This window comes from Ptychodera flava, chromosome 19, assembly GCF_041260155.1.
Source record: "Ptychodera flava strain L36383 chromosome 19, AS_Pfla_20210202, whole genome shotgun sequence".
Classification (NCBI taxonomy): Eukaryota; Metazoa; Hemichordata; class Enteropneusta; family Ptychoderidae; genus Ptychodera; species Ptychodera flava.
Window position 1 is genome coordinate 26,031,854 of NC_091946.1, and position 24,856 is coordinate 26,056,709.

The 24,856-nt window shown below is 38.1% G+C and overlaps 1 protein-coding gene across 1 annotated transcript in view; it reads right to left on the bottom strand.

Annotated features, from left to right (window-relative positions):
* Positions 1-18,300, bottom strand: part of LOC139119082 (uncharacterized) — a 37,942-nt gene extending 19,642 nt beyond the window's left edge. Inside the window, exons 1-2 of the mRNA XM_070682709.1 lie at positions 17,868-18,300; positions 5,663-5,794 (exon numbers count right to left, since the gene is read on the bottom strand). Coding sequence (XP_070538810.1) covers positions 5,663-5,794; positions 17,868-17,940 — 205 coding nt within the window. The 5' untranslated portion in view covers positions 17,941-18,300. The remainder of the gene's footprint in view (positions 1-5,662; positions 5,795-17,867) is intronic.
* Positions 18,301-24,856: the final 6,556 nt, after the last annotated feature.

Genomic DNA, 24,856 nt, shown 5'->3' on the forward strand with positions numbered 1-24,856 from the left:
CGTATCTGCGTCAGAAGTGTTTGAACTGGGAAACAATGGCGTCGAATCCATGGAGCGGCATTTTGAATGGAAACCCATTCAGGTATTATCTCCTTGACTCGAAGTGACCTTTGAAACAGGCGCCATTTGAAACTAGAATTACCAAAATGAACCAAAAGGGTTTTTTCGCTCTTTTGACATCAAAAGAAAAGCCAGGTTTTATTTCATATGATCTGTATTGATCAGGTTCCTGTACGAACATGACTCGCTTGTTGGTTGGTTGGTTGATAACTTGAATCTTTGCTAATGGCTCGATTAGTACCCGGAAATTTCCGCAATCGAAAACCATTCCTAAACAAAGGCGCACTGTTGGTCTTGAAATAAATCTGCCTTGGTCAAAAACTGTCTCCAGGGTCTTTTTCAGTAGCGTAATGAAAGCAGCTTACCATGCATTGTGATAACTAAATTGGCTTCTATCCAGCTCTCTTGCGCAATGAATAAATCGATAACTCGGATAACATTCAACTATACTAAAACTCGCACCTGATACAAACAACTTCGATGAACATTTGCCGGTACTTTGTCTTCATTCATACAGTTTTTTTTTATATTTCAATGTTTGGATGTTTTACTCTCAAAAGACGGAACTGTTAAAATGTCTTAATTGAGTCTGCCGTGAAATCAAGTTGACGTGTTTTAGGTGTTGTTCAATGTTTTACTTTAAAAGGCCATAGCTTACCATGAAGTGTAACTCAGTGTTCCATCGATGATGTGGGAATTAAAATCAATATATATGACACAAAGATAAACGAACCAAAAAAATGGATATTTACTCCTGCATGCCTATTATCTGACAAAATATAAAATATTATTGTTTTCTTTAAAGATATATTCAATCTTATGTCTAAATCCTAAAATAAGGGGAAAGAAAGATGTTTAGATTCCGCCCATTTTCTTTAATTTGTATGAAGCAGTCTTCAAAAAACCTAACTTAAAAGACGGTCTTGGCGCTGAACACGTCATGGATAAAAATCATTCAAAATTTACGCCAACATCCAATATCATTTTTCATTGTTTTAATTTCAATGACGATGCTGCATGTACATGTAGGTACACGCATAGCTTGGAAAGTCATAAAGTATACAATGTACATGAGAACACCTCATGCAAAACTAGACAATTGTCAGCCCACGTGCTTTGTCCATTTACAAGTGAAAAAGAGTCTGTCCATCAGAAATGTAACTGTTTAGTATATATCTCTTTGATGCTCAGTGGGTTTTAGAAAAGTAATGTTGTAACATGACTCATGCAGGCTAGTGTTCATTTCAGTCTGTCCATTGTATTCTATCCACTCGATTCTCTATAAGTAGGAGAGAATATTTCTCTCACAGAAGATAGCTTTAGTGTGACACAAAAGGCTGCACCACGACCGGGAGTCTCAAGGCCATAGGTCTACGCCGCCCGAGTCTGATGCTGTCGACAAAGTCCTGACACTTTGACTATAAGCACGTCGTTGTCCTGGTGCCTTTCTTCAAAATTCATATAAATTAAAGAAAATGGCGAAATCTGGACATCTTTCTGCCCCTCCTCCCTCATTTTAGAATTACGAGACGTGTTTTTCACGGGGAATTCGTTCATATTTTCACTTGAAAACTGCAGAAGTCGTATGTGCAAATCTAGCCCAGCTGAAAGCGTCCTTTTTCCTTCCCCCAAAACTGATCATCGAAAAGATGCTGCAAAGTATGACGGCGACCGCAAGCATTAAGCAGTGGATAAGAAGTGTGAGACTTTCAGTACTATTATTGTACTTGGGCCTCAGCCCAAGTACATTTGTTTTCATTCCGTGGGAAAAAACTCTGTAAGGTATAACCATTTCTGGCTGAGACCAGGGAGGGCAAAATGTCTTGGCTTCATCTTTCTTGGCATAATAAATGGCGTAATCATGTTAACTGAATGGAAGTGCTGCTCTCAACCAGTCTTGAATAAGTGAGATGTGAATATTAATGCTTCTCTATCTGAGTTTTTGCCACAAAATCTTCTGAATATAATCAAAATGTGCATCGAAATGCAACAATTAATGCACCCTCCGTTTCCTAAGCGATGGCACGACCCTTGCTACACCCACCGGACGAGCCAAAGTGGGAGGGGTAATTTCAGTTTGGTCGAACAAGAGGGCTCGAGACCAGAATTTAACATTTAAACTTGAAACATGTTTAATCGCTGACAAGATGTGGACTAGTGTTAATCAAAGTAAAATTGTGAAAAGGAAAGGTTCTATATCCCGGACACAATGAAAAACATTACGACTGAGAACTGTACCCCCAGTTGAGAATAGTAATGCCCACAGCGATGGAGAACACTTATCCTTGAGCTGAGAAAACCAGACCATCATTTCGAAATAGAGCTGCAGATTCGAGAAGCTCGTTCAAAATAGCTAGGTACACCCCATAAAGGGGTGGTTTCGAGTTTTGAGGGCAAATTTCGCTCCTTCATATAGAAATCGTACGTTTGTTTTCCAGGAGAACACACCATTTGACACAAAATTTGCATGTAAAGGGGTCGCCAGCAAGCACGTGGTCAAATCTGGCATAAGAAACAATATGAAATGTTGGGTAAAGCCAGTCCAAAATAAACTGATTTGAACTTTTGTGTTTTGTAATTTATACCACTGCAGTAACATTACCTTATTTTGACAACATCACACAATGTAATACGTTTTCAAACTGAATACTCCGACGTATTCTGTGTCTCCTTTGCTAAAAAATACGGTATGCCGATTACCATGTAAGGAGATGATGACGTCAAGACAGATTTGTAGTGCGTTTGGTCCTGGATGGTGCACGTAGTTTTGTCAGGGTAGCTTGTGTATTTATTTCCTAAATGGGAGAGATTGGGGTCGATCTAAACGAAGGCCGAAGAATGTTATGATACTCTAAGCGAGCTGAACTCTAACGCGAATGGTTGGATAATTTGGAGGATGTCTAGAATGATCTCGTCTCATTAAGATTATTTGGCGGTCAGCATTGAATTTCAACTGCGTCACAAGTTTGCGAAATGAGTATTCCGTCAACGAACGATATTTTAGAAATCTGGAGACATGGCACATCGCATTTTTATTTTAGTATTTTATATTTTACAAAAGATTTAAGAAGCAATGATTTTGTCGAAAATTCTGAAAAAAAATATAGGAAGATTTGATCACGAACACATTTTCACTTGGGGTCAACTAGCCCTGCTTACGATGCTGTGTGTTCCGCTACAGCTAATCGCCCAGCTCACCACAGCCCTGCAAAGACCCGTACGTAGGGTCGTTGACTTCAAATCCATTTTGGGACTTGACGTAAAAAGCCAAATTACTGCCGAAATTCAGCGTTCTTGGGCCCAAGTCGTATCCCAGCCTACCTCAGCTACTCGATCGCTTCCAAAAATGACAGTCTTTTATTCACTTCTCGTAAATAACCGTCGATGTCGGCAACTCTCTCGCTAGCCCTGCGTACGATGCTGTGTGTTAGCTGTAGCACATAGCATCGTACGCAGGGCTAGGGATCAACATGGCGTCGCAGCCATGTTGCCTCAAAACTTATTTCTGTCTGCACTCAAAACTCAAAAATGTCGGATATGAACCTGAAAAATCGATGTAATTTTGTCAAACTTCGGCGAAATTTCAGCCTATAGACAAAATTTCATCTAGGTAAGGTAAATTTACTGAAATTTGATCGACAAATAATCCTGAACTTGAACGTGACAGCTCGCCTTCTCCGGGAAGTCAAGCATCCAGCTGCCCATACACAGTTGCCCATACAGCCAGGTTTATGAGATTGTTTTCAAGCGACGGCGGCAGACCGTACGGGGCTCTGGATATGAACCTACCGCCGGTGTAGCTGTAACAACTGTTGCGTTGTTTTTAGTGCCCACGGACAAAGTCCTGGGGGAGTTATAGGTTTGGTCATGTCAGTCCGTCCGTCCGTCCGTCTGTTCACGCAGATATCTCAGACATGCCCTGGTCAATTTCTTTCAAACTTTGCACAAGAATAGTACCCAACCCCATACAGATGCACGTCGATTTGTTTCACAAGGCGATCGAATTTGGCCGTGTTAGAGGACTTTTTAGTTTACACCTCCATAAACTCCCATGTATAAGGCAGTTTTCCATAGACTCCCATGTATAAGGCCAAGAAAAATAAAAATTTAGTTTCTCATCGTATTCATATTGCCTAAAGGATGCAGTGACACAGTTTTTTGTCCCCACGGATAAAGTCCAGGGGGCTTATAGATTGGGTCATATCCGTCCGTGAGTCCATCAGTGAGTCCATCGGTTCACGCAGATATCTCAGACATTTTGACAAAATATCATGTGACCTTGGTGACCTTTGTCCTCAAATATACATTATTGTCCATAACTCAGTAACCACAAGTGCTAAACCTTTCATATTTGGAATGATGGGACACCTTATGACGCCACATATTGTACCACATTAATTATGCGCATATCTAATTTTGAGCGAGCCAATAGAGCTAGAGGTCTGATTTTTGGTATATAGGAATAACTTAGCAATACAATTATTATGACAAAATGTGACGTGACCTCAATGACCTTTGACCTCAAATATATATATTTGTCCACAACTCAGTAACCACAAGTGCTACATCCTTCATATTTGGTATGATAAGACACCTTATGACACCACATATTGTACCTCATTAATTATGCGCATATCTAATTCTGAGCAAGCCAATAGAGCTGGATGTCCGATTTTTGGTATGTAGGGATAACTATAGGGTAGAAATTTAAATATGCCCATCTAAATATTAGACATCTACCATCAAGAACAAAAGAAATTTGCTGTAATTTGAATACTTAAGGAGTTTAAGCAATTTCCACTATAAATAAAGAACCCCTGCCTCAAACTCCACAAAAGTTGCTAGACATATTTTGCCGTTGTCATGCCATTGCTTCATTTAATAACCAGTTAATCAAATGCCTAATTGACAGGAGGAAATTCAAGACCATATTTGAATAGTAGTATATATTGTCCTCAAAATTACTATATCACGGCCCAAGTACTCATTGCCTTCAGCAATACTGCCTTGTTATGATTAAGTTCGTTCTGGCGGCTGAAAAATACTGTCGTTTTCAAAGTTTTGGCCAATACCTTCATCTTGAACTTTTTCCCGCGGAAGTTGGTGAAAAGAGGCGACTGCGAAATAACTTCAGATTGGCAGATTATTTATGCAGTTGTTTTTCAGCCTTTTGGTATGAACCAGAGATCACTTGCTGCTACTGCTGGCAGGCAGCAATAGTTTCTAATTCTCTCCAACAATTATGTGTCCCTTATAATAGTAGTAGACTCCTGGTTGTCTCAAACTAAACATTATCAGCCTCAGGAGACTCATCATGACAAGACATGAAAATGCTGCGTAAGATGTTTCAGGGGGAACAGTACAGTCGGCAAATCTCCAAGAATTTTTTGGGTCACGTGTTCATAGAGTCGCCTGCAAAGGTTCAGGGGGTTTTATTCTATGGTCGGACGGTCATAAGACCCGCGATGTAATTCGATTAACTGCAAAGCTAGTCGAAAAAAATTATCGAATACTTTCGAGTGTACTAGCATAACATAGGCAGTTATTCTGACCCGGACACTCGACACAAAGCTGCTGTCCCAGGGCAGTTATAGTCACGCACCTTTCCAGTTGCACGCAATGGTGGTCTCGTCGCTTTCGTCATCACATTGTGCTGTTTTGTCGCATACTTCAGTGAGACAGAGTTGAGTTGACCCTTGCGCACAAACCGTGCCGTTACTACCGCTGCATTCACCTGGAAAAAAACAGTACAAGATTTGAAATACGAGAAAAGCTAGTCATAGTTACACACGTGAACAAATCGGCAAGGTGCATATTTAAAATTGCACATTAATTAAAATAGCAAAGAACAGGGCCATTAATTTACATAATTGAATCATATTTTATCCGATTTCATTAACTCGGCCCTGACTATGCATACGATTGCAGCACGCCTTTATGTAAAGCTATGTGCATTGCAGAAAGTAATCGGATGCTACCTTTAAAAGGAGGAAGTACAATTTAATATCACGCAGACAGACTCCTCCCGGTGAGAATAGTAAACAATGTGAATGGTGTATGATGGATAATGTAAAGAACTCTTTCGGACACCTGCTATATTATTGTAGAGTGGCTTTTCCTCACAAAAATCAAAGTACGAGAAGAGCCATTAATTATGCATTTGACGTTGATGTTTTATGAGGTCAGTTAATTCCAAATCAAAAATACTTCATGAGATTGCATGGAAAATTGTGACGATGAATACTGGACAATCGCTGGTAAACAACCATCGTTCCATCTGTTTATCCGATCATTCATTAACTGTACGTACATACATACATACATACATACATACATACATACATACATACATACATACATACATACATACATACATACATACATACATACATACATACATACATACATACATACATACATATACTCGTTAAAATATACGCATATGATGCGTAAGAAAAAACACATGCAACTTTGATATTTTATTAACTATACATCCATATATGTTCATAATCAAATACTAATGATACAATTACTTTACTGTGAAGTGGTCCTCTCCGTTTCACTATTTATTTGTCGGTGTGTTCAATTGACGACGTGCCGCATTTGAAATATTACGACACGAGAATATAACAGCTACAGTCAGCGGCAGCTTTACGCCAAGGTCACTTGAGGTCAAACATGATTTACAGTTGAAATCTGAGAGTGTTAGCACATATGTCAATGCTGTGTTCACGACATGCGCAGAAGGTAAACGTTGTCCATTAGTATACCATAGGCCTATTCCCTGACAACACAAACTGAGTGTTTTCTCAGTACTCTACAAAGAATTATCAAAAACCACCTTATCTCGCTAGCTACCTGAGCATTACAGTAATTTCACTTTTATATTAAATATAGATATGCCAGGGTCTCCTTAAAGACTTATTAGTGTTTGACTAGTTCCAGGCCGAGTCGTTCGTCTGAATAGAAACGAATTATCACACATTGTGTTTTTTTCCATACCACACCCATTTACCACAAAGTTGACCCGCCGCCAGTAAGTATGGTACCAAATGACAGATTGGCTATTAATAAAAGTTGAAAAGACAGCGCGCCATCTGTGTGTTCATCAAAAATGGCCTACTTTTCTAAAAGTTGGGGTATAAATACAAAAAACCTACCATGATGATGACTTGAAATATTTATTTCATTATGTATTGTATGGCTGTTCATGTCAACATCCTGACAATTAGGAACAAACCATATCGTCTCGACAGGGGTGGCCAAAGGTTGGTTTATGCGGAAAACAAACATTCTCCTTATTACAAATTGTAAATTTTAAAGGACGGCACAATGCTTAAAAAACTACCCGTAAAGTCAGAAACATATCACTTCTTTCGAGTTTCGTTATTAATATATATACAATATATACAATATACTATATTATACAAAACAACGCTTTTAGCATCAAGCATTGTTACATACATAACATGTTAATATACATCGATATACACACAATATAGATAGATAGATAGATAGATAGATAGATAGATAGATAGATAGATAGATAGATAGATAGATAGATAGATAGATAGATAGATAGATAAATAGATAGATAGATAGGTAGGTAGGTAGATAGATAGATAGTAAGGTAGATAAGTAGATAGGTATGGATAGATAGATATACACCGATTGCATAGATACTATGACTTTTTCTTTAAAATAATTTTGTATATATGTGTGTCTATTCAGCTAGGGAATTCATCGCATTTTAAATATACTAAATTCCGCAATTAAGTAACGCCTACCTGTGTATAAGGCCAACGACCCTATTACGGTATTTATATCTATAATATGCAAATTTCGTGTTATTCTATGTGCCTTCATTTATTAACTTGACACGCTAAGAACGCTGGACCTTTCAGTTTGTTTGTTCTCATGGTGATTCGCACGATCGTTTCCATGGTTATTCTATTCGTGACAAATTTAATCGGCGGAACGTGGCTTTTTCCAGTTTTTGTACATTGTTTTAACCAAAACAAGATGGACTTCAGAGAACGGCGACACATTACAAAGAAATGAAACGGATGATCATAAATAAACGAAGCCAGACGGTCATAACACACTATTCACATGATTTGTGAGCACAATTTAGTAATGATGGCGTTTTATTTTCCGCCATTCTGCAGTGACTTCATTGTTTTGCGCCTTATGCATAAGGAACGGCATACATTGTAGTATGTCGACAAGGTTTATCATCGTTTTGAACGGAGTCAGCACTGCTGAGTGGAATTAAACAGAGAGCGAGTTTCCTACATTCATTTTGAACTATACTGCACCCTATTATAAAGTCCAATTGCCCGTTTTCTTTCGGTTGGTTTGAGAACGGTCGTTGGCATCACTCAGGTAGTTCAGGTGTTTAATTTGCAAATCAACTGTTTATAGTCCGACATTGTAGAGCTAATCAGAAATACGACAGGGTCTCGCTAAAGATGATTAATGATACGTTGTGTTGCAACGACTAAAGCTTTATCATCGTCATGGAAGGCAGACATCGTTTTGATGGGTGGTCATCATATTTGCATGTAAACGTGTCCTTAAACACATCACAATTTGCCTATTTTCTTGTGTTTAGAATAAAGCGTATGTGTTTTCTTTTTTATATCTGTTTGTATACCTTTTATACCTTTTCATACTATCTTTGCACGCGTTGAAAATTTCATTCCTAGGTTTTCGAAATTCAAATTCCTATCACCTCACGTCTGAACACATCCTCTCACAAACTCGTTCTTTCGTAAGTTATGTATGCCTCAAATGTGGAAAACAGTGGGTACAAAAATTCTTTCCGTGAATATATCAAATTAAACTTACGGAGGAGAACGATATGGTCAAAAACAAAACAAGAATGAACTACAATGACAAGATTTGTTCGGCAATAACACCAAGGTTATTTTATTCGAGACAAATCTAACCGGCGGAACATTGCTATTTATATTTTTTTTGCATTGTATTAACCAAAAACAAGCTGAGCTTCCCGAACGGTAGTAGATCATAAAGAAATGAAACGGATGGTCATAAATAAACGCCAGACGGTCGAAATTCAGTATTCGCATGATTTGAAAGCACTGTTAATTAATGGTGACTTTTTAGTTTCTGCCATTCCGTGGCGACTTCTTTTGAAAAATGAACCTTTTATAAACATTTACAGTTAAGTCAAGTCAAGTCAAGCTTCTCCCATTAAGAGTAGTATAATAATCACATAGACAGGCCCCGATTCGTGCTATTCAAATTTCAGTGCGCATGTCACAAATACTTCGTAGCAAAAGAGTGCGCAAATGGTATTCCCTCAGGCTGATAAGCTTGGAGTCACATGACAATATACTTCTGAGTGATTGAAACATTCGATATTGTATATGTAATTACATGTTTGTATACGTATAAATACGTGTATCTCAGTATATGAATGACATGTATATACATTACCAGCTTGTAGATAGATTGATAGATAGACAAACAGACAGACTGATAGACTGACTGACAGACAGACAGACACGGATAGATAGATAGATAGATAGATAGATAGATAGATAGATAAATAGATAGATAGATAGATAGATAGATAGATAGATAGATAGATAGATAGATAGATAGATAGATTGATTGATTGATTGATTGATTGATTGATTGATTGATTGATTGATTGATTGATTGATTGATTGATTGATTGATTGATTGATTGATTGATTGATTGATTGATTGATTGATTGATTGATTGATTGATTGATTGATTGATTGATTGATTGATTGATTGATTGATTGATTGATTGATAGATAGATTGATTTGCGGCTGCAATGAATTGTTGAACTGATCCTAAACTTTTTTACCGCACTGCATGGACTGAACAAACACAGATAAATGCTTTGATTTTTCTCTTGAGTTAAATGTAATGTACTGTCATGGGGTGAATTGAAAAGCTTGCATTGTGTCATCGACGCCCTCTTTTTTAGAAAGAACACTGTGGTGAATCACTATGCTTGTAACAGCAAATATCTTGATGTGGCTTGACATTTGCTTTTATAGCGGGTTCAAAGGTTAGAGTTCTCTGCGTGACAACGCCTGACATTAAAAAACTTGACTCAACACGCCCCATACATTACGCCCGATGATCACGTCTTTTAAAGGCTTACGTTGGAACATCGTTGAACATATGTGCAAAGGTAATATAGAGTGTTCAATATTGATCTGTAAAATAGCAAAATATTTCTCGTTGAATTTACTCCTCCTTCTTTACAGAATATTAAAGTTACATTCGTTTTCCATTTTCATTGGACACTTTTAGCTATGCCTCTTTCTCGATAAAATATTGATTAAAATAATACTTTGAAATACAAAATTTTGCACTACATAACGCCGGATGGCAGGCGCTTATTTAGAGTTATGAAGGGTGGTATAATCAAATGATATAGTTTCCCATGAATAGAAGACGTGCGCGTTAAGTTTAGTCTGATTTGGAAAAGCATGGCATTATAGTGTACGAGAAAGAACATGATGAGAGTTAGACAAATTTCAAATGGCGTCAAATTTATACTGAAATATCATGAGCAAAAATAACGTTTGCCCTAAATTTGTGTCCCTTTATATTGACTCCACCAAGAAGAACTAGAATAGTCCTTTGTTAGTTCAAATGATTAAGAAGACTATCTGTGCAAAAGTTTCCAGTCACAATTGCAGCGATAAGCGTTTATAAGTAGACGAATTTGACGGAAAGTCTATCGGGAAGAGCCAGCGTCCTACAGATGTTGATTTGATTGTTGGCGATCAGTACAGTTTCGCCACACTCGGGGTGTTTTACAAACTTCAACTTAATGTGCCCTTTAACGAGCAGATTTGATTAGAGACATTACGTTCACCTATTCAACCTAAACCACACGAACATAGAAAGAGCCACTTTGCTTTTCATCTCAACAGGGACTTAAAAGCCCGGCAGCAAAGGCTATTGTTGTGGAGAGAGAGTGTGGGTTGAATGTCCTTTCAAAGCTCTCATGAAGCCGTTGTGACCGCACCCTGCACTATGCGGTATAAGTGACTTCTGACTTAGGTTTCTCACAGGAAAATCTCGAAGCATTCACCGCGTTTAATTTACGAAGTCCTAGCATCTTCAAAGATTTCTGGTGTCAACCTTTACATGTCGCCCTTGGTAAAATAATTAGCATTCTCAGCATCGGCTCTTGCACTCCAGATTCCTAATTGTCGCTAATTGTTTCATCGTTTTTTGTTTTTGTTTCTAGGTTTAGAAAAAAATATTATGATTAGATGAATGAATGATATAATGCTGTCAAAATGTATTACTTGTAATGATACTGTCAGTGCAAGACGGAAATATGCGACTAAAAATTGTAAGGCGGTTATCACTTTTACTCCGCGTACACGGCGACTCCCAGTTTCCCTATTGTAATTCAACAAACCAAAACCCCTGACCTCATGGGATCTGCGGAGAAAATACGGTCAGGCCTATCTTAGTCACGACCACGTGCACTCAGGCCTGTATTTCGAGAATGCAACTGGTCCGGTTCCCTTAGAAGATGTCAGGCGCACAGTGGCTGCAGTGTTTTTGTTTTTGTTTATTTTTGCTTGTTTGGGTTTTTTGTGAATTTTTTATTTACATTTGATAAGGAACTCTGAACACCATCGGACGTAAATGCGCGAAAATCGATTGGACAAGGCGATCACGATATCTGTTAGATAATTAGCAACAACCTTAAATGCACGATCTCTCTGTCTCCATCATGCCCCGTTACGGTAATGGTTCTTAAATAAAGGGGTAAATTGTCACCCTACTACTTACTATTACGAAAGCATGCTTCACAGCTTTACTCTCTTGACTGCAGCACTGACCTTTTGCAAAACTTTAATAATGGAACGAGTCTTTCTCAGCCGTAGCAAGCTATACCAGTTTTCAACAGTTGCTTGATATCTAGGTTTGCCGTGTAACTACAAATGATATGCAATATGCTAATTCTTTGTCCGGATCCCAGCACAGCTATTAGTAATCGCTGGACGTTAAGTTGCAACTTGTGGCCAAATTGACATTCGGGGACTCCTACAAAGTGTCACAGTGGGTTTTCCATTGAGATCATGACCGGACTGCTACCATGACAACACTCGGAAATCAAAGGACCCAGACGCCTTCAAGCGGGTTGGATTACTCACCACTTGTGATATATCACCCACATCTGCTCTGTTTCCTGGGTTGCGGTGTGAATACATAGAATCGCATGTCGTCAATACTGTCTGTGTGGAACAGCGTACGAGAGAAGGAAACTAGAAGTCGTTACCACAGGCTTGCTGACGCCGTATCTATTGCTTGCAACGACTCATCGTTTTGTCCAGAGATCATTTCGCTCGCTACTCATTTCCACGGGTATATACACATTTGACGTCAACAAAATGTAGACGTCACAGAACTGCTTTATGTTTTGGACACTGTACATTGCTGTATACTCTGATTGAGAGATCATTTTAGCTAGTATTGAGGTGACTACGTTTAAATACCTGTGAATTTAATCAACGAAAACACCTGCACAGATATTTATTTACAATTCATTGGCTGACAACACCAATCGAAAATATCAGTGAAAAAGTGATTTAGCTCATTGAATAATCACAATCTTTGAATTCCACTGAAGAAACATTGCTTTGCACTAAAAGTGTTAGGTATTATCTTAACAAAACTTTCAGAAGAGGGCAGAGTGTTTGTTTTCGTTTCAACTCAACCTTCTTAATTTCTTTATGTAGCGATGAAAATCGATACTCTATTTCTTCTGGGCCGTTTAACGCAGAACAAGGTCAGATGAGTTGAATGCCGATACCGTTGTTACCCCATTACGTCCGTGACGGACACGCCACATATGTTGTTACTGTATACATCTCACAACCAGGCAGCAAGCTCCTTCTTCTAACAGCCGCGCACAGAAGCTGAAGTATGTTATGTTGTATGGGCTAACCCATGTGTCCTCTACGAATATATACCACTGTCTGGCTCTCTAGCTCTCAATCCATCTATCTATCTATCTATCTATCTATCTATCTATCTATCTATCTATCTATCTATCTATCTATCAACTGACGAGTAGATCCTTCAGTGTTCTACTTTGCATATACATACACCTGTCTGTGTCGCCTCGACGATGATTGATTTTAGTATTTTAGTCTTTGTCCGTCAGTCATTAGGATACAGTAAATCGTACACGAAGCATCTTGTCTCACAGGGAAAATTGCTGTAATTTTTCAAAAAATTTTCAGTTTCTTATGAACGTAAAAATAGAAAAGTGTGTTGTAATTATTACATATTAGCCTTGCTCACCAAACGCATTGTGTATATAGTTGACTTGCAAATAAAATCTGGCCGGACTTAAGGTAATATGCGCCTCGAAAGTGTAAAGACTTAAACTTTTGCTCAAACTTTCCTCAATGAAACATTCGACCATTCTCTTACCAAAGCAAGAATAAAAATCAGGGGTCACCGTGCAAACTTTGATACTAGAGAGACAAATTACTTGAAATTTCCCGATATTTGAAATTCAAAATGGCCGCCATCCCTATGTTAACTCTATGGGGAAAAATAAAATTTTCGAAAACCTAAGACGGTGACTTTTCTTTCACCGAGAGCTTCAAAATGAGCCCCAACAAGTTGTAGATCAGAAGAGAATTGATAAAATTTGAAAGCCCGAATTTCTGTCCCCGAGGTGCGTAGAATGTGCCTCGGGAAAAGATAGGATAGTAAGTCGGATTTGGAATTTTTGCAATTCTTGGAGTGAGAGACATTTTCAACATTTTTAGTTTTTCGAAAATTGTATTTATCCCTATGGAATCAACAACGGAGCGACGGCCATTTTGAATTCCAAATATCGGTAAATGTTAGGTACTTTGTGTCTCTAGTACCAAACTTCAAAACGTTGACCCCTGATTTTTATTGTTGATTCGGTGAAAGAATAGTGGAAGGTTTCATTGAGGAAAGTTTGAGCAAAAGTTCTAAGTATTTCACTTTCGAAGCGCGAATTGCCTTAAATACATCGCTAAACATTAGCACGGTACTGAGCCGCATAACAAACACGTGTAGGTTGTTTAAAAGGTGAGCACAACGCAATGCATAGAGTAGAAAATAAGAGATAGTAATGTTCAAACGCAACAAAAATAATGAACAAACACGATTGGAACTAATTTGGGATAATTGGATGATGAAGTATGGTCGTTTTAATCTGCAAATGTAAGCTCTATTGCTTTTCTTTTTAAATTATACACGTGTTTTTATGAGTAATTTGTAATATTGCAACATTCAGCCATACGACACCTAACACTTTTGAGAAATTTGAAAAATATGAAAATCAAATTATCCCAAATGAGTTCCAATCGTGTTAACAATACATCACTGAAGTTTCAGCTATTATGTCTCCGTACGTCACGTGAGTATAACTGATCTACTTCGAGTCCAGTACAGTCAATGACCATATCAGGTTCGGGCGTTTTACTTTTGTCGCAAATATCGCGAATTCCACAACTCTTACGTCACCCCACCTATGGTACAGGTATGCAAGCAGACTCACTACGCAGTGTCTGTATCCCTTACAATAAGGTAGCAAGCGCCTCGGGGACAGATATTCGCACTCTCAACTTTTACAATTCTTTTCTGAAATACCACTTGCAGGGATTCATTTTAAAGCTCTTAGTGTAAGAAACTTTTCACCGGCTTAGTTTTTCGAATTTCGAAAATTTTACTTTTCTCCATAGGGTTAACTCAGGGATGGCGGCCATTTTGAATTTTAAATATTCGTAAATCTTGGGTAATTTGTTTCTCTAGTATCGAAATTTGCACGGTGACTCCTGATTTTTAATCTTGATTTTGACAGAGAATGATTGAAAATTCATTGAGGAAAGTTTGAGCAAAAGTTTAAGTCTTTCACATTCGAGGCGCATACTACCTAAGCTCTCTCTCTCTCTCTCTCTCTCTCTCTCTCTCTCTCTCTCTCTTTCTTCTCTCAGTTTGTCCACAGGTGTCTATTTCCTTGCTTTGCTGTCTCTCTCTCTCTCTCTCTCTCTCTCTCTCTCTCTCTCTCTCTCTCTCTCTCTCTCTCTCTCTCTCTCTCTCTCTCTCTCTCTCTCTCAGTTTGTCCACAGGTGTCTATTTCCTTTGCTTTGCTGTCTCTCCTGCTGGCTGTTTGCATCCCAGTCTACATTCCATCTTGAATTTAAGGAAAATATAAAAAAGCTAGCAGTACTCTATATAATAAGTCTGTTCAGCACGTTGCTAGAATCTTACTTCAATTAATTTAATTTCAATTATTGTAATTATTTTAATGAATTCTTAATCTTTCATTTCAAATTAATGCAATGTAAACTTTAATATAATTGAGCATTTACTTTTCGCGGGCGATTAGAAATCCCTTGCATGACTATCCGTAGTCGGCTTCATTAGGTTTTAATCAATTTAGCAAATGATGAAATGAGAGTCATCTACACTAATGACTGGAATTTCATATATTGATATGAATGAAGGAATATGACTTGTCTCTGTGGAATACCATGCCAAAAGTGAGATGTGGGCGACGACAAGGCAAGCAAAACGCGATGTAAATATATATACGCAAATTATTAAATGAATTGTCAAATAGGAAAGAAATATTAACAGTCGTAGGAGGACTTCAATGGATATATTACCAAATTCTTTGAGAATTCCTTGATAGTGTTATATTATCCTCTGGGCAACACCCTGTATGACGTAATGAGGTGTAAATATTTCGATGACGTCATTTGAGGGACATACCAGAAATGTTATCAGCGCGTGTACTAAGTCGCACAATGTGCACTACACAGCAACGATAAAGATATTTGAAGAACGGAAATGAAAGGCGAAGTTAGAGAAAAGTCACAGTTCTAATGCCAAAATGAATTGTAGAAATATTAGAGGTGCGATTATTGCATATAAATGTACGCTTAGTATTTGTCTCCACCTATAACCTCTCCTCTTCGTTGTGAAACTTTTATTCGTCTTAATCGAACATTTCAAAACCCGGAAAATCTGTCGGTCGCAACTGTGTTAATGTTGAACCCGCTAAGTGAGTCTGAAGCAACGAATCATTAAAAAACTTGTAGTTTCAATTGAACGAAAATATGTTTAGCTAGTAGTTTTGTATTCAAAGTGGCGGGTGACTTTGGTCTGATGTAATAATGGAGCTGATCGCTTTCAAGTTGAATACAAACGGCGGCATAAGAATGATGTAATATTTGTGAATTCCCATTTTTGAAATGCTGCCATAAGAGTTAATGAAATGCGATGTTTAGACTATAGAAATGCGATGTTCAGAATATAGAAAGATTGTATCCTGTACATGACCCTATTGAATATAAAATTGCATTATATGTATGACCTCTGATAATTATCATTGTCATAATTTGTTCGGTCGCTCGCTAAATATGCAACATGGCGTTTTGGCCAAAGTGTCAGGTTTTCTCATGGTTATAGTATTTTTAATCTTGCGGACAGGTTGAATGAGGTGAACTTGACAGTACATGTAATTAGTAAATCCTTTGGGACTTTCATTTCCTAAAGACGCCGTTCATAGTACTTTGACATAAACTACAATTATAGTCTGCGTGACAGGTCGCAATGTTAGCGTAACCACGATGCTGTTTCGAGCGCGTCAGTGCCCCTATCTATGCACAGAGGGATGAACTCTATACGCAATGTAAACGAAGGAGTGTTTGTCTGAAAGCGGACTTGGCAAACCAGACGGGTTAAACTGAAGCGGTTTCTTAACACCAGTTGCGTTGCAACTTGTAAAACCTGCCTGTTGGCCAGAATTTAATAAACGCTCGCAGAACTACAACAATAGAATTGACAATTTATCGGTGAACTTCTTTCGGAAGGCAGTGTCACATGATGTCCGTCTGGGTAATTCATTTAGTTTACAAATGGTCTGACTGCAGCCTATATGTCGTCGTTTATACACAATTGGAAGGCTGACAATACACTGTAACAGGCTGGCTCGGGCTGCGCTCGTCACGCGTGATTATACTAATTAGAGATAGGCACACGTAACCTTGTCCTCAACGAAGCAACACCGTGAATAATTCATGAAAACCACTCCAGATAATGCGCTCGCCGTTCGCACTCGTGAAAATGACGGCGGTAATTTCGCCTGTGTCAAAACATGACTACATTTGACGGTTGAGCGATTTCACTTTATCCTTATTTTCTATACATACATACACGCCCATTATCATATTTAACCCTTTCTCATAATCTCGTATCAAATGTCACCAATCCAAATATACAGGACATACCGTCTCGAGCTCGGTGTCATATATCATGGTTGGAAAATGTAAATTTCGTAACGAAGGGCCAATGGTCGCTATTAGCTGTACTCTTAATGGTCAACAAGAACACACAAACACCAGTAAAATTATTTTTACATAAATGTAGGATTTCAGACAGTAAAAGTCAAATTATTGCCTGCAAGGGTGTTCAATGGTCCTACTAAGTCTGAAACGTCCTAGAGTTACAAAAATACATCTCCATAAATTATACGTTTTCAGGTTATTACAAGTTTTCTGCATCAGCTAGACAGATTCGCAGCTCTGAACATAACGACACTCTCACCATGCAATTATGTATATAAAAGCTCATATATAATAAAAAGCAGCGTTACTGAAAACGCAGCTGTATCATTTCGTTCAGGCAGCATATTTATATGAATATCTTATATATAAAAACATTGAACATTTTCAGGCCCGCCATACTTGTACTGGTGTATGAAAACAGATGACTCACCTTTGATGAAATCTGTCTGCCAAAGGACACAAACAAAGGTAAATAGAAACTGGACCGCACGTCGCAAAGCCATACCTTCCTGGTGTACCCCTACACGAGTCAGAAGGCGATTTGCTTATTTTTGTCTGTTTTGAACGAGATCCTGAACTCGCTCGGGGACACGAGCCAATCGTTCAGCCTCGACCACCCCTTGCTACCACCTGACAAAACTCCGCGTTATCGGACGGTGATTGGTGATACCGGCGGCGATGTTTTCCTCGCAGTATTCATGGAACGCACGTCAGATGTTGACGGGATTTTCCTGTCTGTCATGGCCTACACAAAGGAGGACTGTTATTTCATAGACGAGTGCCCGACTGTGCAACGCTGACACCACCTATCGTTGAGTGTTTCTGAAGCAGCGAGCTTTGTGTGCCAGCATAACACCACCGCTGGTGTTATCATGCAAATGAACGCGAGGTCTCTCAGGTCAGCCATGCATCGTCACAACACATCGAACGCACCGACGGTGGTTTTAAGCGAGAGAACGCGTAAATAGTTCTGAATCAAATCTAACGCCAGTAGTAGTGGCATTGGCTAAGTTCTGCCTTATCACGTGTTCTGCCTTCAGGGTGAATAAATGACGTCACAACAACTTGTTGGAATGCACCAATGGTCAAGTACATTATTTTATTTCATAATCATTATGTGAAAGTTGCCTGTAACCACCATGAAAACAGTACCTGCCGTGCCGCATTTAATGTATCAGCAGAAGCGTATTGTTGCTCTGTGTTGCACCATGACACAGATCCATTACAGTCTATTATATGCAAGCTGTTATTGTGAATTTCAAATTCCTGACTGATGATGGAGTCATATATTCCACTTTAAGTGACCGAACAAAAACTAAAACTCGCAATTACTTCACATATCTCCGGTGGGCTTTATATTTTAATATCCTAATATATTTCACGTATGTATATTTCATGTATGTATGTATGTATGTATGTATGTATGTATGTATGTATGTATCTATGTATCTATGTATCTATGTATCTATGTATGTATCTATGTATGTATGTATGTATGTATGTATGTATGTATGTATGTATGTATGTATGTATGTATGTATGTATGTATGTATGTATGTATGTATGTTATGTATGAATACTTAGCACACATAAACATACACGTACGCACATAGTGTATTAATTCATACATGTAGGATACATATATACACACATATATTATACGTACACACATACGCACATACATTCGCACATACATGCATAAATACACACACATACATACATACATACATACATACATACATACATACATACATACATACATACATACATACATACATACATACACATGCATGCATACATACATACATACATACATACATACATACATACATACATACATACATACATGCATGCATGCATGCATGCATGCATGCATGCATGCATACATACATACATACATACATACATACATACATACATACATACATACATACATACATACATACATACATACATACATACATACATACATACATACATACATACATATATACTTAGAACAGCTTACAGCAACATTAGTAGATATAAATACATATTTAGACTCGAATCTGTTTTATATTTATATTTATATGCATTTACCATACAAGTATGCATATTATGTATGCATTGAAATGTACACATACTTTTGAGCGTGTGTATATACCTACATGGTCACAGCAAGTATTCGCATGCTGTCACATACATACACCTACATACTATCAATGTAAGACCAAAGAATGGAAATCGCAAAGTCAGAAAGAGGACGCACGATTGTGACCTCTTCACAAAGAATATTAATTGCATAATCGTGTTGAAATGACAAAGACTGTCACAGTCACCACGCGTACTCAGTCGAGTCCTGGCCATATATGCACACACAACGTCACTAATGAGTAAAGGGAAGTTTGAATGGTTATCCGATCGTGCAGAACTCATTTCTCCAAGCCTCGTTAAACTAAAACGACATCGATCAATTTCTTTTTTTCAGGGATGTTTTAATTTTCAAATATCCATTGGTCTGTTCAGTAAATTAGCAAAAATTCCCAAGCTACCAGTAAATATCGCCAGTCGTAAAACGGATGGAATATCAATGTTATTTGCTATTGTGTCGTATGTGGTCGTGTAGTACCCGCTAATTAACAGACAGAAGGATAGAAATAGTTTGGATGACGAGCGAAGCCTGCGACAAGTTTGGATGATCCACATTCCCCGAACCGCGCTCAGTCAGTTGAAGGATACTAAGACTTCTTACAACCGAGGCCGGATGGTACTTAAAATAAGCGTTTTTAGAACTCTAGAGGGCGCGATAGCGGTGCCCTGTTTCTGATTAGAAGCCATAACATGGTACTATGATAGCACTCGCCATTTTATATTCGACATGTCCTTGAAATGCACAACCGTATACCATTTTTATCTTGCACAAAAGTTGAGACTTACTGGATTGTGTGAAGGTAAGGATAGTGGACTGACATTCTCAGCGTTGACGTATCAAGTCTTGTCACGGTAACTAAGGGATGAAATCACAACTTGGGAGAAACGCTTCTCTGAAAAATCACCCTTTCGGAAGAAATCTGGAAGAAGTGCAAAAAAAATCATAATTTTTAGAGAAAATATTGAAAATGTTGTCGGGAACGATTATACCGTACGACTCCAAAATTTCCCAAAACTCGCGAAGTTATCCCTGTCCGTTTGTTGGGGGTGACCATGGAAACGAGCTGCCATTGTTTTGATTGCCCCTGCAGATGTCATATTGAAATACAGAATTCTACTCTATTACAGAGGTACCGCGTACTATTAAAAATGATTCGTTACTCTTCAATACCCGCATTATTCTAAGAATGACGTCATTTAGAAGATGAACAAATGGACCAGACTTCACAGAAAAATGAATTATCCTTAATATATATATATATATATATATATATATATATATGTATATATGATATATTTATATATATATTATTTTACAAGTATACACCAGTTTACATTTCCACGACAAATTTGTCTCGTAAAGTCAGCAAGGCTGGCAAGGCTGAGTACACTCGTGGGTGGTTGTGATAGACTGATGAAATTTGAGGCGCGAGTTTGCATATATGTAGGCTGATAACGCCATAACATTATGTTCATGGCTGTTTCTGTCAATGATTGCACGACAGGAATTTCCTTTTGTGTCTACATGTGGAAACTGTTTCATTCCTGTTGATAAGAGAACCTGTTTCTTGGTGGCGGACGAGTGAAAATATTCTCTGTAAGCCAAGGTTGCACCTTTTGGTAACGTTTGGTTATTGTTTACATTGTTTGATGATTTTCCATTTGAGGGTGTATTGTACAGTTGAGTCATTTGAGGTAGAATGCGTGCCGGGAATATTCGGACTCTCAAACTTTTACAATTCTTTTCTGATCTACCACTTGTGGGAGTTCATTTTAAAGCTCTTGGGGTAAGAAAACTTTTAGCCGTCTTAGTTTTTCGAAGATCGAAAATGTTATTTTTCTTCATAGAGTTAACACAGGTTTGGCGGCCATTTTGAATTTCAGATATCGGTTAATCTTGGTTTATTTGTTTCTCTGTACCAAAATTTGTACGGTGACCCCAAATTTTTACTCGTGATTTTGAAATAGTTGAAAGATTCCGTGAGGAAAGTTGAGCAAATCTTAATTCTTTCATTCTCAAGGCGCTTACTACAGTCCAAATATATGTCTGCTCAGTTCTGTGCTGTTTCTGTATTTCTCATCGCTGATGAACGTTACGGTTGCTTACGATCTGCAACGAGAAATACGGCTTACATCAGATTCAATATTTACTTGCAACTTGCGTGTGAGTCCCTGTATTCAAGGCTATGAGCTAAACAACTGCTTATTCAAAAAAATTAGCAGCAAAGCCAAACCCTAAAATCTCTGAAACATTTTTCATTGTTAATATAGAGGCAGAATATTGTGAGTGATTGCATCTTTGTAATATCAAAGAGGTGCTGATCATTACTTTCGTACTGTAGTAATTTCTTCATCAATTTTGAAGATAATTTGGATGAAGATACGATGGAGAATATCATGGATCGATAAAGAACTCGGAATATAACACCATTGGTGGATTGATAATAATAATGGTTTATAATGGTTTATTTCCTTTTCGAAAATGTGTGAAAAAGCACACTCATAAAGACAGTTACATGGAAAAAGTGTTGATATGTGTAGGAAAAACGAGAGTGAAAAGTAGTTGTCTTGCAACTAATCGGGTCACTCCCGAATACCTGGTAATTTGACACATTCACTGTATGGGCTGAAATTTATCAATGAATTACATGGAAAATGCGGATCAAAAATTTGCAGCAGTAACTATGGAGGCGTGAAAGCTCTCAGGAAGACAAAAAAGATACACAGCATAAACTTGATAATCGAGAGGTGGTAGGGATTGAGGAATGGTGGAACGTTTTGAAGATGGGAGAGATGACCCGACCAACAGACAGAGGGCCGGGACGGACGTGTAGATACATGGATGAATGGCCCGATCATGCTAAGATTTGTATTTTCGTGTGACGGCAGATTCAAGCGATATTTCTTCAAATTCTCAAAGGAGCACATCTAATAAAGCGAATAATGTAGTTGAATAAAGTGGTCTATTATTTTCAAGTCTTATCGGTATAATTTTCCTATCATGAAGCAAACAATTTTTTCGAAGACGGAAAGTCGTGAACGACGTCGTGACAATAGCCTTCGTATACGAAACAGTTACGCTGCGTTGAGGTAACAGCGCCCTCAATGTTTGGCTCCTACTACCTATACCTCTTTATATGGTTCTATTCTGTGCAAAGAGGCGTCCTCTCTTCTGAATCGAACAAGTTTTAAACTTTGGCTGATGTACTGAATACCAGATCGATAGAAAATTACAGAACACTGTATAGCACGACATACATGTAAAATACACCTGTTGCCAAAATATTATCGGTAACTCATGATCCAACCGTTTTTACGGTAGTTGTGATGCTTGTTTCTTCATGCTGTTTTTGAACATTTCAGATATTTTCATTGTAAGTATAACAGGTGTTCAAAAATGCCTAATATTGGTATATTTGATTAACGTTGAGCATGCGTAGCTCGAAACCACAAACAAATGATGACGCCATTCCAGTAAAGCGTACTTCGGGATTTTTGAAAAGATGACGTGAAATAACAGTCGCCTGTAGCAATTTTTATCGCTTCTTTGGAGGATGGCACAGAATGAAAATTAGACCCTATTCATTGTTTGTAGTCTTACGAACAAAGTCTTAAAATATGTTCACAAGTTTGTTCATGATAGTTTCGGATCCATTATTTTTTCTGTTTTTCTCTGAGACAGTCTCTCCTTCACAAGTTTTGCCATTTTCATGATTATACTTGATTCTACGATAACTTCGATTACTCCAACCGTAGTCGATATTTCGCCTCTCTACACACCACACTGAAACTTACTGTGTGTGCACTTATCCACGGTAGCCTTTCTATCGCTAACTTGTCACGGTCATGATATTTTCAGCAAATAAAATATTTTGAGAGATATCCGTTTTCTGTGTCATCGAAACCTTAGCTAGGATTTTTCCGAACAATTTCAGTAATATCTTTTTTGATATGTTGCTCATGTACACTCACTTAAATGGGAAGTTTACAGGACCGTGGGCGCACAAAAGGGAGATTACTGATGACGCAGTCATTTGCATACACTAAGCGGGAGTTTTTGAATTCCCATAGCATTGCTTTAACCGTATGAGAAATTTTAATTATCATGATCGGCACTTACGTGACATATGCAAAGAGGGGTCAAATGGTTGTACAGGGAACACATTTTGAAACATATGCGTTCTCCGACAAAAAACGGAACATTTTTTTCAGTTTATTTTCGACTCAATTAGCCTCGCTATATCATTCACAGACATCATATGCAATATTCAATGACAATGAACGTCTAAAACATGGCAAAATTATGGGATTCTGGGACCATACACGGCACGTCCGATCAGTAGCGCGGCTTTTTATTACATTTGCATAGATTTACGGTAATCCGGCTTATAAACACTACCCCGTTACGTTTCTGTGAAAAGTTTCATTGCAAACTGATATCAAACTTCGTCCATAGGCTATACACAGGAAAGCAACCATTTTGAACGTAAAATATCTATTAGTGTAAGTATAGTCCCCGATCTAAAACTTTGCGCGGCGACCCTTGATTGTTATTTTTATTTATTTTTTATTGATTATGAAAGAGTACAAACTTTCATTGGGGAAACTTCTTTGTGTTATGAGGAGTGTTGATGTAGGCTGTCGGGGTCTGACGTAAAAGTCGTCTGGAAAAACACCTGAGAAAACATATCATAATTATGTTTCCTTTAGATACTTATTTTGGGTGCGTATTTTATATATGTAAAGTAATGATTTCAATGTGCTACATACAGGATTGATGTAAACGTCGTGTTCAGGAATTTTGCGGCATCAAATAATCCGTTTTAAAGAAAAATCATCGAGTCTAAGGAAAATGGTATCCTTACTGGCATTTGTTAATTTTTCTCAAGTGAAACTGATTAACCACTGATTATGTCGTCATGACGTATCATATTTATTGACTTCAAGACTGATTTTTTTTTTCCACTGCTGAACTCACATCTACATCATGCAGTCTGGACCAATTTCGCGAAATGAAAGCCGTATTTAAATTTCCACTTTAAGCATGTTAAGATGTGATGCAATGCGATGCGATGCGATGCAAAAATCTTTGGTTAACGCTTTCGGCTGTCAGTTGCCGCCAAGTGGCCTGCGGTATACGTCGGTTACCTTCAAGTTGGCTCTCAACAACCGTTGTGCCTCAAGCCATCCCTTAAACTGTCTGCGCGGCACATAAATCATGCACCGAGTCACTCGTCGGTAGCAAGTGATGGCGTTTTCGAGCAAGGATCCTCCCTCACTGTGGCAGGC